The 12,826-nt window shown below is 45.1% G+C and overlaps 1 protein-coding gene, 1 long non-coding RNA gene and 1 other non-coding gene across 5 annotated transcripts in view; 1 reads left to right on the top strand and 2 right to left on the bottom strand.

Annotated features, from left to right (window-relative positions):
- Fbxl13 (F-box and leucine-rich repeat protein 13) overlaps positions 1-12,826 on the bottom strand; it is a 180,381-nt gene that overhangs the window by 41,047 nt on the left and 126,508 nt on the right. For all 3 annotated transcript variants that reach the window (XM_087655401.1, XM_087655402.1, NM_001103355.1), the window contains 3 exon segments: positions 1,545-1,643; positions 927-1,044; positions 688-850 (listed from right to left, as the gene is read on the bottom strand). In XM_087655401.1, coding sequence (XP_087511527.1) covers positions 688-850; positions 927-1,044; positions 1,545-1,643 — 380 coding nt within the window.
- On the bottom strand, positions 4,198-4,283 carry LOC120102739 (small nucleolar RNA SNORD86). Its single transcript, XR_015687339.1, has one exon. It is a non-coding gene; the product is annotated as a small nucleolar RNA SNORD86 (small nucleolar RNA).
- Positions 8,502-11,647, top strand: LOC147994693 (uncharacterized). Its single transcript, XR_015686316.1, has 2 exons — positions 8,502-9,771; positions 11,459-11,647. It is a non-coding gene; the product is annotated as an uncharacterized LOC147994693 (long non-coding RNA).

The following is a 12,826-nucleotide window of genomic DNA, read 5'->3' as shown; positions in this document are numbered from 1 at the left end:
TCTCCCCCCCTCCCGTTCCTACATGTTCCTAGCCATCCTCTCCTTTCTGTCCTTCTCTGTCCCCTTTCTCTACCTGTACCCCTTCTCCAGACACTCACTCCCTTTCCTTTCCCCAAATGAACCCCCTTAAATCAGGTTTGTCCCATGGTGTGATTTCTCAGGGGGATACTCTGGCATGGGCCCACAAGGTACCCCCTCACCTGTCACATTATATACCATAACACTAAGGTAAAGACATTGTAGAAAGTTCCATAGCATTCAAGGTCCCCCTGTGGTCCCACTCACAACTGAGCTACTTCAGAGAGCCCCTCTCTCTGAAAAACAGCAAGAGCTGCTCTTCCCCTAACAACAGTCATATATGTCCATTTAAATATATTTCCAGTGCATACATTGTTAAGAATGGACCGAGCCAGCTGAACTGGTTTAGGGAGGTATACAATACAACAAAATTGTTTTCTCAAGTGAACTTTTAGGGGAGATCCTGTTTCCTGTCTTGAGTCTATGTATGCATAGTTGGATGTGTATATGATTAAAAACAAATGCATTGTGGGAAAGGACATGTGCAGAAGAAATGTGATCATGTAACTTAATCCGTCAATCAAAACAGAACACAGTAACGCTTGGACCTGACAGCCAGGCGCATCCTAGATGAGCAACAATTTTTGAATACCCTGGATGTTGTCTTACCTTACGCAATTTGTCAAGTTCAACACCGTCAATTGCTTCAAAACTGAAAGTGACTTGAGGCTGCTATCTGTCAGCCCCTTGCAGTCCACCATGTAAATGTGACTGATGCCTGGGTAGTTCCTGTCTACCGACTTAAAGCACGCGTCGGTGATCCTTTTGTTTCCTGTTGGGGGAGAAATACAAGGACTATATTTAAATGTCCTAGGAATAAAATTTAAAAATGACGATAAGTCACAGACCTTCGAATCGGATCTTTTTGAGGTCACAGGCAGAAAGAGCTTTGAAAGCACAGTCCGAGATGTGTGGGGAGCCAATAAAAACCACCGATGAAATACGAGGACACTTCTCAACCAAAACCTTCAGAAGAGGGCAGAAAGGAGAGAGGATTTACTGGAGGAAACATGGTGAGGGGGACATAGTCATCTCCCCACAGTACCTTCAGAAACAATCAGGCTAACTATTACACTTTCCCAATTTTAAAGCAACTAGGGGGTGTTTTCATATCTGATGAAATTAAATCACGTTTCCAGAGCATGGGCAAACATGAGGAAATGGAGTACTCAGTCAGTCGGTCGGCAGTTCGACATGGGCATCAGGTTTGAGCCAAGCAGACAGACCTGGGGCTGGGTTGCAGTCAGGTGAGAGAATTACCATTGTGTTCTGGTTTTGTCACCATGAAGTATTTAAGCATTCAAATGTTTTTAAAGACGCCTGCATGTGTGTATGTGTAAATATTTGAATGATTTCCTAGCTCCTAATCAATTCATAGAAAAGGTCAATTCACATTTTTCAGTAGCTTAGGCTATTAGAATGTGTGCCCGTATTAAGGAAGGGGAAGGCTCTTTCTCTCTGCCTACTTTCACACAGTTGTCCGTCAGCGTTGGCATGTCATTGATGGTCAGGTGCATGATTCCCGTGCAGCTGTTCGCAATGTTCCGGAAGCCTTGGACTGAGATCTGAATCACAGAGGAGAGAATCATGGGAAGGTTAATTAGCAGGCCTCTCACGAGAGACCAACACGGTGAGCACCAGATCACAGATGTGTGAAAGTTTCCTGTTTTAAGATTAAAACCATGGGCTGAAAAGTGCTTGCTGTCAAGCCAAATAGCCCAGGTTCAAAACCCAGAGCTCACATGGCAGAAGCTAGAACTGATTCCACCACTTAATACAAATGCAGCTACACGGTGTTCAGTCTTTTGTACCAAGCTGTTGTATTCCGAACTCAGCAAGACCCCTGTGGCTCATCCATTGCACGTGTGTACAGATGCGTGCGCACACACACATACATACACACACACTCGTGCACACACACACACCAAGTAATAAATAAATAAATAAATGTAATTTTTAAATAAATAAAACTGAATTAAAACCATAAAATAGGACTGGCATGACAGGAAGAATCCAGTCCTGATTGTTTTTGTAATTAATTCATGTCCCGATGAAGTAAAACTCACATGAAACAGACATGAACCATTTAAATAACTATTCAATGTTTCATAGTCACCACCTGTGTCTAGTTCTAGAACACCTTCATAAGCCAAATGGAAACCATGAGAAACCGGGCGCCTGATCACCACAAGCCCCTCCCCTTGGCTGGGAGGCATCACTAACCTGTTTCCTGCCTCTTTGGGACAACTCGTGTGCAGTATTTAATGCAAATACAACTATGCCTTTTGTACATAGCTAATGTTTGTTAGCATTTTGTGTATGCACTGTATTAGTCGGGTTCTTCAGAGTAACAGAAGTGACAGAATGAATACATATACATATATATTCATATATATGAAGATGAATTCACATTCATGACATACATATAATCCCATATATATATATATATATAGGATTAATTAGAATGGCTTACAGTCTGTGGCCCAGCTAATCCAAACAATGGCTCTCTACCAACAGAAAGTCCAAGAAGCCAGTAGTTGTTCGGTGCACAAGGCTGGATGTCTCCCCTGGTCTTCAGTGTACACTGGAATCTTGAAGACGTGGGTTCTAATGCCAGTGAAAGAAGGGACTTGCCAGCAAGATAAAGCTCCCTTCCTCCATGTCCTTCACACAGGCAAGGATGGACCTTCCCACCTCAAAATAGCTGAATTAAAAGTAAATCTTCCCACCTCAAAAGATCCAGATCTAGGATGGGCCTTCCCACTTCAAGTCCCTCACAAGTCTTCACAGCCTCTTAGGTTTCCATTAATTCGGATGTAGTCAAGTCGGCGCGTAAACCAGCCATTTCTTACACCCAGCCTGAGGCACCTGGAGGTACTCAGTTGCTTTCCGTGGCTTTGTTCCCTTAATGTCCTGACTTTCCAATGTGCTGCACGTTTGTATGTTGTTTCCTCCTTCCCACAGTTGGAATGCTACCACTCTGAACATCCTTCAGTCTGTTGGCACGAGGATCGATCGGTTTTTAGCTCTCTGCAGTGGGACAGAGGACTTGCTAAATGATACAGTGCGTCCGAGATTCACTTTTGAAGGAAAGGCAAAGCTGTCGTTTTTGCAGTCACACGCATTTTTCGTTCTCCTCTATCCTCTACAATTCTATTCGAAGGTTCCAGTTCTCCTCCCTATCTTTGCAATATGTACTTTCTATCTTTCCAAATTTCCAACGTTTCCAAGTACAGAGCGGAGAGGTGGGTCTGTAGTTGAAATCGCTGGCTGTGCTGGCAGAGGGCCTGGGTTCGAGTCTCAGCACCCACGTGGTAGCTCACAACTGTCTGGAAGCCCAGTTCCAGAGGACCCAGTGCCCTGTTCAGATGTCCAAGGACACCAGGCCGACATACACGGAGGCAGAACACTCATCATAAATAAAAAATAATGAATATACATTTTAGAGACAGCCGAGTAGGCCTGGAGGGACGCACCTGTGTGCATGTCCTCTATGATCAGAGGTACTGTGTACCATTTCCTGTGCTAAGAAACCATTTCCCTGTCTTCTCTGGGGAAGAAAAATTCATGTCTTGCCTACACTTATAAATTGGGCCGTCTTTTGGTTCTTGTTGAATTATTAAACAAATAAACAATCCTGGATCCTAGACTCAATACATAAATGGAGCTATTTTTACCAGTCTGTCAGTTTTCTTTACATTAAAAAAGATTATTTTATGGGTGAAAAATTTTAGTTCTAATGAAATCCAATTCGTCTATTTTTTCCTCATTATTCAGGTTTTGTTGTCCCATTTCAGAACTCATTACCAGATCCAAAAATCAAGCAGAATGCCCTGAGTATACGTCCATGTTCTATAGAGTCACGACCTATATTTAGGTCATTCTGGGATTAGTATGAAGTGGGGTCCATCATCTCTGGCGTGTAGACACAGTTACTACAGCGCCAGGGGGTAAAAGGAACATCCCTTCCTCCATCGAATGGTCCTGGAGCCCCTGTCAAACCTCAGCTGACCAGGGTTGGGAGAAATGGCTCTACAGTTGCTCTGTATTTTGATTTGTTACCTCTTGTCTTCAAGGCTCTGGAAACTTGGCCCCAGGGCTGGTCCCACCAGCCAAGACAGCATCCAGACACCATGACTAGCCATCACCCCCTTAACAGAGGCCTATGTAAGTTAGGGAGCTCTGTACATACATACACACACACACACACACACACACACACACACACACACACACACACACACAAACACACCTGTCAATCATCAATTGGTCATAAATAGATGGACTTTGGGGCCATCCGTTTTACTGGCCTATATCTATTTTTATGGTAATACGTAGCTTTGTAGCACGGTTTTCTTTTCAATTGTCATAAAATCTACATTGTTGGAAGCAACAGTGGTAAAGGCTGTTCAAAATAATGACTATGTGATAAATTACCTTAGAGTAATTAGTTCTTTAGGATGGGGAGCACTTGGTGTTCAGCAGTATCGGTGAGAAACTGAGGACGTCAGGACAGACGGATGCCTGTGACATGCCATTTCAACGGTAGCATGGCACAGAAAGTGGGAGTCACATCTACAACAGACTTCTTCTGAGACCTTCAGACTGGTCACACAGAGGACTCCCAGGGTTCTGTCACCAGAGCCTCACAAGCTGGCAGAGGACTAGCCAACACCTACAGAACTGAAAGCCACACCCTCAAAACAGCGAGAGCTCACTTCAGATGTCCCTTCTTCAGGAAGAGCCTGTGCCCTTAACTAGGCCAGGTTCCCCTTATACACACACAACACCATGTAACAACATCTTAAACTAGCTCATGATTAGCTGTCGGAGTAATTCTGCTCAGTTTCTAGCAGTCCACCACCCATGGCATCAGGTAACTAGGTAATCAACAAGTAATATTATATGACCAGACATGCAGATATCTATTATATGACCGGACATGCAGATATCTATTATATGACCGGACATGCAGATATCTATTATATGACAGGACATTCAGATATCTATTATATGACTGGACATGCAGATATTTATTATATGACCAGACATGCAGATGTCTATTATATGACCGGACATGCAGACATCTATTATATGACCAGACATGCAGATATCTATTATATGACCAGACATGCAGACATCTATTATATGACCAGACATGCAGATATCTATTATATGACCAGACATGCAGACATCTATTATATGACCAGACATGCAGATATCTATTATATGACCAGACATGCAGACATCTATCATATGACCGGACATGCAGATATCTATTATATGACCGGACATGCAGACATCTATTATATGACCAGACATGCAGACATCTATCATATGACCGGACATGCAGATATCCATTATATGACCGGACATGCAAATATCTATTATATGATCGGACATACAGATATCTATTATATGACCAGACATGCAGATATCTATTATATGACCAGACATGCAGATATCCATTATATGACTGGACATGCAGATATCTATTATATGACCAGACATGCAGATATTTGAATGAATTCAGCAAATCCTCTTTGATACATGCTCCTAATCTGCAAATTTCTACAACACTGAATCCAGGGCTGGATGCACTGCTAAAGCTGTGACTTTGGATGTGAGTGCATTGGGATAATCTGAGTAGCTTTTCTCACGGAGCCCAGGGTAGCCTTGAACCTACTTTATAGCTGATGATTTTGACCGTGTGATCCTGTAACACCCCCATCCTAGGTGCTAGGATTCCATGCATGTCCACCATGCCCAGTTTGTACACTACTGGGGACTCAACCTGGAGCTTTGAGGATATTAGGTTGGCACTCTCCCAACTGAGCTACATCCTCAGAAACAGAATCTAGAAATAGAATATTCTAAGGTCTGAAAAATATACGTATCATGCATGGGTCAGGTATTCTTCCTGAACAAAATTATCCTAAGGAAATAGAGTCACGTGCTGAAATTTCTGTATATACAAGGATATAGTTGTGTATGATACATTCAGAGAAATGTGTTGATAGGTTAGCTTGCCGGAGTGTGGGCATCAGAGAGCGTTTTTACACAAACTAGAATCGCTACAACATGAGTGGGCAATATAACATTGTAAGATCACCATCCTCCATGCAGTCTCCTGCTGTCTAAAGCATGTGGCTGTATTTATTACCGATTATATAACAGTGAAGAACCAACACGAAACTAAAAGATTAGTAATCACAATGATTAACTGAAATAGTACCTCAGAATATTAACATAAAGAATACATTAGAAAAATAACCAAGATGATGGAATAGTTCAAAAGGCTGGCTACGTAAAACTTTCCTTTTGAAAACACTGTCCACAGGTGTGGTGGTTTGAATAAGTGTGGCCCCCATAGATTCATGTGTTTGATTGCTTGACCACAAGCAGTGGTACCATTATGAGATGTTGAGGCTCTGGAGCCTGGGGATTTCCCTGGCCTGGCTAGGTGTGTGGGTTGGGGTGAAGGGAGAGACCTCGAGTAGGGAAGGGGCACTGCTTCTGCTGCCCCCAATGCTGGTCCTTTCCACTGCTGCTTAAGTTGCTCGGGCCAGGCTAAGCCAGCGGGAGACTGACGGCAAGGGATGCAGGGGGTGCAGGGGAGCTTCTGGTGGTGATTTCGGGAGAGCAGATCTCTTCCCCAAGAGGCGGTGTTAGAGCTCTTAGGATAGAAGCTCTCAGACAATGGAATAATTCCTGCACACTTTGAATCCTGAACAAGATATTTGGGGGCGAGGTCCTGCTTCTATGATTGATCTGCCTTGAGCCTATGTAACTTGTGGTCACATCCTTAACCTGTGGAGGAGGGGCTTGGGGCATTGCCCTATGTGACTGGTCTGTCTCAAACCTCTCTACAGGCATCGGTGGGGGCTGCAGCTATGTGAGGCCTTAATCTCCTGGGAGGCTGGGAATATGCTGTCCCTTTTAGAGTCTCCGGGGATTCGACCTATCTGGACGGGGAATCAGGGTACCTTTCACAGGCCACCGCCCCACAAGGTGTGGCCTTGTTGGAGAAAGTATGTCATTGTGAGTGTGGGCTCTGAGGTTATATATGCTCAAGCTCCACACAGTGTGACACACAGTCCCCTTCAACTGCCTCCAGATCAAGATGTAGAACTCTCGGCTCCTCCAGCACCAGGCCTACCTGCCTGGATGCTGCTATGCTCCCACCATGATGATAACGGACTGAACCTCTGAACCTGTAAGCCAGCCCCAACTAAATGGTTTCTTTTATAAGAGTTTCCTTGGTCGTGGTGTCTCTTCACAACATTGGAAACCAAACTGAGACAACGGGGAAGCAGTTTCAGTGTGTCACCTGGGAGCTTGCCAGAAGTGTAGGTCCACTTGGAACTAAAGCTGAGCAAATTCCAGAATCTGCAGGTCGCTCGTAAGTGCGCTCGTTATTGCTGGAGAAACGTGTATGTGAAAATGCACTAGTGTTCTTCAGAGAAACCAAGCACATATCTAAACCTCTGAAGAGAAAGACATTAACTTTAAGAAATCAGATCATGTCTGGTGCGGGGCACACGCCTTTAATCCCAGCACTCAGGAGGCAGAGGCAGGTAGCTCTCTGTAAGTTCAGGGCCAGCCTGGCTCACATAGTGAGTTCTAGGAAAGCCATGGAGGGGCTGTGCATATAAAGTGATCCAGTTTTTTTGTTGTTGTATTTTGTTTTTAAGGAAAATAAATCAGATCGCTGGATTCTAAGGGCTGGCTAGTCTGAAATCTATAAACCAAAGCCAGGAAGCTGAAATTCCAGAAGAGTAGATATTGTGATTTTGAATCAAAAATTCAAGCAAGCTCTCTGTGTTACAGTCTTAAGGCAGAATTTCATTTTGCTGGGGCAAAACTCTGTCTTCTCTTGAGGCTGACTTCACCGTCCGAGACTCACCCACGTCATGAAAGGCAGCCCATGTATAAAGCAAAGCGGTGTAAATACTAGGGAGGGTTCTGCCTCTCTGATGCCTTAAACACGGTAAGATGCATTTGGAGGTGGGAGTGATGGTCTCGGCTCCAGTAGCAAGAATCAGCTTAGTAGATAAAGAGGGGAGGAGAGCCATAAGAAAGGAGGAGACATTTTTGTATTGTTGCCATGGATTTCTGAGGGAATTTTTCATGACTTCTTCCAGAAAAAGTCCAGGGAGATGAATGAACGGGTAAACACAGGTAAGGAAGAATGATTCAGGGCTTGTGGTCAGCAAGGCTGGGCTCCCCAGCCCCACCCCTCCCTCACAACAGCAGTGGCTATAGAAGTGCTTGGCGTACACAGTGCCGGGCCATGTACCACCGGTCACAGTTTGGCCCCTTATTATTCTTCTAGACTCAAGGACTAGAGGCGGATGGACCTTGAGATTCCCCATGGTGTATTCCTCACAGGCAAACATAAAAAAGGCGTGGTGATGGGTGGTGGTGTTGAGAGATGGATTCCTTACCCATTCCCTCAACTGTCTCTTAACTCTGAGCAGTGTCTGGTCCTGGCTGGATGAGCCGAGCCAGAGGAGCAAGTGAATGAAAGTTCTTCAGTCGGCTGTCAGTGCCTGGTCCAGAGTCCACCTCTTCCGTTAACCCCACGGGCGACAACTGCTGTTTTTAACAGTTCTGACTTCGCTCCCTCTCTCCCGGATCCTGGCACTGTTATCTCAAGAAATGGCTTCTACAGAACAAATAAACAACTGTTCTTCCTCTTGTCTTGAAAATACATCCACGGCAAGAGTTCCTGAAAAGGGAGGAAGGGTGACTTATCCAGCAGCCCAGCTGGGGGACTCCTTGAACTACAGCCAGAAGCTCGGCGCTCCGACCCAAGGATTAGTCTCTGGAGAATGGAGAGGAACCTCTGGGTCTGGGGAGAAGGTCTCAGCTTTGTCCTGGCACCAGGCACTTAGTTTTCCACCAAGTTTATATTACGCTAGCCAGAGAGATGTTTGGCAATGTTTTATGGCTCAAATATTTCTGCCAGCATCTTTTTAGGCCAAGCAATTAGTAGTTGCTTTCTCTTTGCCGAAGTAATGGTGTATAAATCTGAAACTGGAATATGTTTCCTTAAAGTAAGGAGAAAGAAGATAACTACCACGTTCAAATCGGGGGTTTCCTCGAGATTGGTGACTGCGTATTCTGCATTATGACTGAAGATCCGACCTCCGCTTCCTTGTGAGGTGGCGTGGCTCTCCTTTGCCGCGTAGGAAGTTGGGGAAGTGGCCTCACCAGTGTGCTCCAGCTCGTGTCCTAACAGAGAGCCATGGCTATTGACAGGGAGGAGAGTCTTCCCAGCTGCTAATGGAGCAGACCGTACGCACAGCAAGGCAGCCGTGTGTGGAGAAAGAGTAGCCGTGACCCAAGATCCCATCTTTCCCTCACTCCAAGACGGAGAAGCCCGTGCGTGATGGCTGGGTAAAGGCAGCGCTGACCACACTGATGACCTCTGACCAAAGCCCACTGTCCATTCTGCTTCTATAACTTCATCTCTGGATCAGTCTGCTCAGTTTTGTTTTGTTCTGTTTTTGAGACAGGGTTCCTCTGTGTAGCAGAGCCCTGGCTGTCCTGGACTAGCTTTGTAGACAAGGATGGCCTTGAACTCATAGATATCCCTCTGCCTCTCTCTGCCCCTCTGCCCCTCTGCCCCTGCCTCCCGAGTACTGGAACTAAAGGTGTGTGCCACCATGCATGGCTGGAAAATTGTTGGTAAGACTTACATTTTCAGTAATTCTATAAGCTTACTATTAAACATAAATATTTAAAATATATTAAATTTATCATTATAAAGTATATTAAATACAAAGGTAATATATCCTCAAACCCATCACTCCTTGTTGGTTTTGCTAGATGTTGCCATTGTCTATGCTTATACAGATATTTGTGTCCCTCACAATATCATATAATGGTGAGCTGCTGCATTTCTCTCCCCATCTCCCTTCCCAGTACTCTCCCATTGGCAACTGAAGACAGGTTACTGCGAGAATATTTACAGCACAGAATTCAGCAACTATGAACAAGCATAGTGTTCCCCATCTGTGATGATTTCATTGAGAATGGTCCCATTGGCTCATGTCTTTGAAGACTTGGTCCTTAGTTGCTGGAACTTTTTGGGAAGGATTGGGAGGCGTGGCCTTGTTTCACAATGTGTCACTGGGGACGGGCTTTGGGGTTTCAAAACATTTGAACAATTCCCAGTGTTTCCTCTCCTTGCCTCCCGCTTATGGACTGAGATATAAGCTCTCGCCTTTTCCTGTAACCAAACCTTTGCTCGGCCATCATGGATTCTGACTCTCTGAAACCATAAGCCCAATTAAACCTTTTCTTTTATAAATTGCCTTGCTCATGGTGTTTTAATCACAGCAATACAAAAGTAACTAACACAAAAATTCGATGCTTTAAGAAGGGCTTAATGATCCATTAGGTTACAGAGGGGACAATACCAGCAACCGGGCTTGACCATGCATGAGGTATTTTGCCAAAAAAAAAAAAAAAAAAGTGGCTGTTTTCTGCCCCTATCCTAAGGATTTGCCTGAGGCTAGATAGAAAAGAAATGGGCTAATTTCTTTGGTGTAAGAGCTCTCGAGCCTAATGTTAACTCTGTAGTCTCATCCTAAGTAACCACTCCTATGCACAACAGCAAGTAGAATAAAAAGATACAAAATCTACAGCTTGAAGAGGAAAATAGCACCAGGGAGTGCTACATTGGAGCCAAAGCTTACTGTGCTAAAAGAGATGATGAGATGGAGGACAGCCCTGATCCAAACTGGAAGAATAGGAGGGCACCTCAGAGCAAGACCCCTGTCGGGGGAGCTCCCAATGCCCGGGGCCACGTGATTAATGGTGTAGTGAGGATGACTAGATTGTTCAGGTCTCCAGACTTCAGTTTGAACTGTTTCTCCATCCCACTGCCTTCTGGTGTACAGAAGGAGGGAGAGAGGGGGAGAGAGGAGAAGGGAGAAGGGAGGAGAAAAGAAGAGAGAAAGACAGAGAGACAAGCCAAAAGGAAATTCATTCATGGTCTTGCTTTGCTGAGGTAGCACCCATTACACTTGGTTGTAAATCTATCCCTGGACATGCCCACAAGACATCCTCTCATGTCTACCACAAGCCTCAGGAGTAAGGAGAACCTCCCATGATTTCTCTCTCTCTGAAATGTTGGAGTTGCTGAGAACTGACGTGACCATGCAATCTTCCAGTTTGCGTGCGTTCCTTTAGCTTTCATGGACCCCACAGAGATTTAACAGTATGAAAAATCTGGATAAATCATTACTGAGCCTCTTTTGAACACTTCTGGGATTTTGTCTCTGTATTTGTTGATTTGTGTGATATAACTGAAATACAATTTTAAAGATGCTTTCATATTAGTATTTCATCATCTCTTCTCTGACTGTAGATTTGTGGACAGGACGACTTAGTCCTCACCAAGAAGACAGACTTCTTGTGCAGCAGACTGAATGCACAGCTAACTTCCAGGCCCCCTGAGCCTCCACCTGAATTACCTGGTTGGCCACAGCTGGCCACAGCCGGAAGCTGTAGTTTTCATCACTGATTCATCAGATACTGATTAAAAATTTACTCTGGGTCACGAGTCATATTCTGTACTAAGAATATGGGGGTGCAGCCAAGTGTGGTAAAAGCCCCGCCACCAGGGAGCTCCCCGCAGTGAGGAAAGCAGGAGAAGCAGCACAACACAGAGTAAATAGAGGTGCGTGTGGCTATTGAATACAAAGAGATATCATGGTGAGGACGGGATGCATCAACAGAAGTACACATGGAGAGGTCTTAGACCATGGAGGGATGGGACAAAGGAAGGTCAGCCCGGCTTTCTACAGAAGGTTCTGATTGGACATCATCTGGAGTTCAGGCTCATAGTGGCTGGAGACAGAGCAGTATGGAGGTGTTTAGTCTGTAGGGCCACTGGTCACCTTGGAATGCTCTTGACATGGTAATCCTTGCAGAGATACTCTTCAGATAAAGGATAAAAGGAAAGAAAAGCTGAGACTCACTGGCCTCCCAACTGGCACTTTTCCATGCATAGAAGGACACGTTTTGTTTTTTTGTTTTTTGTTTTTTTTTTTTTTTTTTGGTTCTTTTTTTCGGAGCTGGGGACCGAACCCAGGGCCTTGTGCTTCCTAGGTAAGCGCTCTACCACTGAGCTAAATCCCCAGCCCCCGAAGGACACGTTTTCCATTTTGAAATTTTGACAGAAGTGAGGACATATCTGCGAGGACTCTGAAAGTAAAGGGGAGCTCTCTGAAGCCTGCTGCTTTAAAAATCCATCTAGGTCACTTATTAGTCACTTGTGGGATACTTGAGACAGACTTGGAGGAACTTAACCTTACAGATATCTGCGGAAACAGCCTTCTAGGCAGAACAGCCAGTACAAAACCCAGAGGCCCAGAGCTCATGTGGCCAGCGCGGTGTGGTGGGGCAGAATTGGCAAGACGGAGAGTGGGAGAGCTGATGTCAGAGAGGCAACTGGAGGACACGGCGATTTCACAGGGCCTTCCGATCCGTCCAAGGCTTTGCCTCACCAAGTTGGTATGAGGCCTTGCCAGCTCTTCAAGTAGAGGAAGGACAATGGCCTGCATGTTTAAAAGACCCTGTGCTGAGAACAGCCATGCAGGAGGCAGACCCCGCTTGGAGGTAGCCACACGGAGACACGGGGAAGAAACGTGACAGGCCCTTGCAAACATGGTGGAGTCAGTCAGAGGCTGAGCAGATTCTGTACGGTTAGTCAACTGGACTTTATGACGCCCTC

This window comes from Rattus norvegicus, chromosome 4, assembly GCF_021556685.1.
Source record: "Rattus norvegicus strain SHRSP/BbbUtx chromosome 4, alternate assembly SHRSP_T2T, whole genome shotgun sequence".
Lineage (NCBI taxonomy): Eukaryota > Metazoa > Chordata > Mammalia > Rodentia > Muridae > Rattus > Rattus norvegicus.
This window is presented reverse-complemented; position numbering and strand designations above follow the sequence as displayed.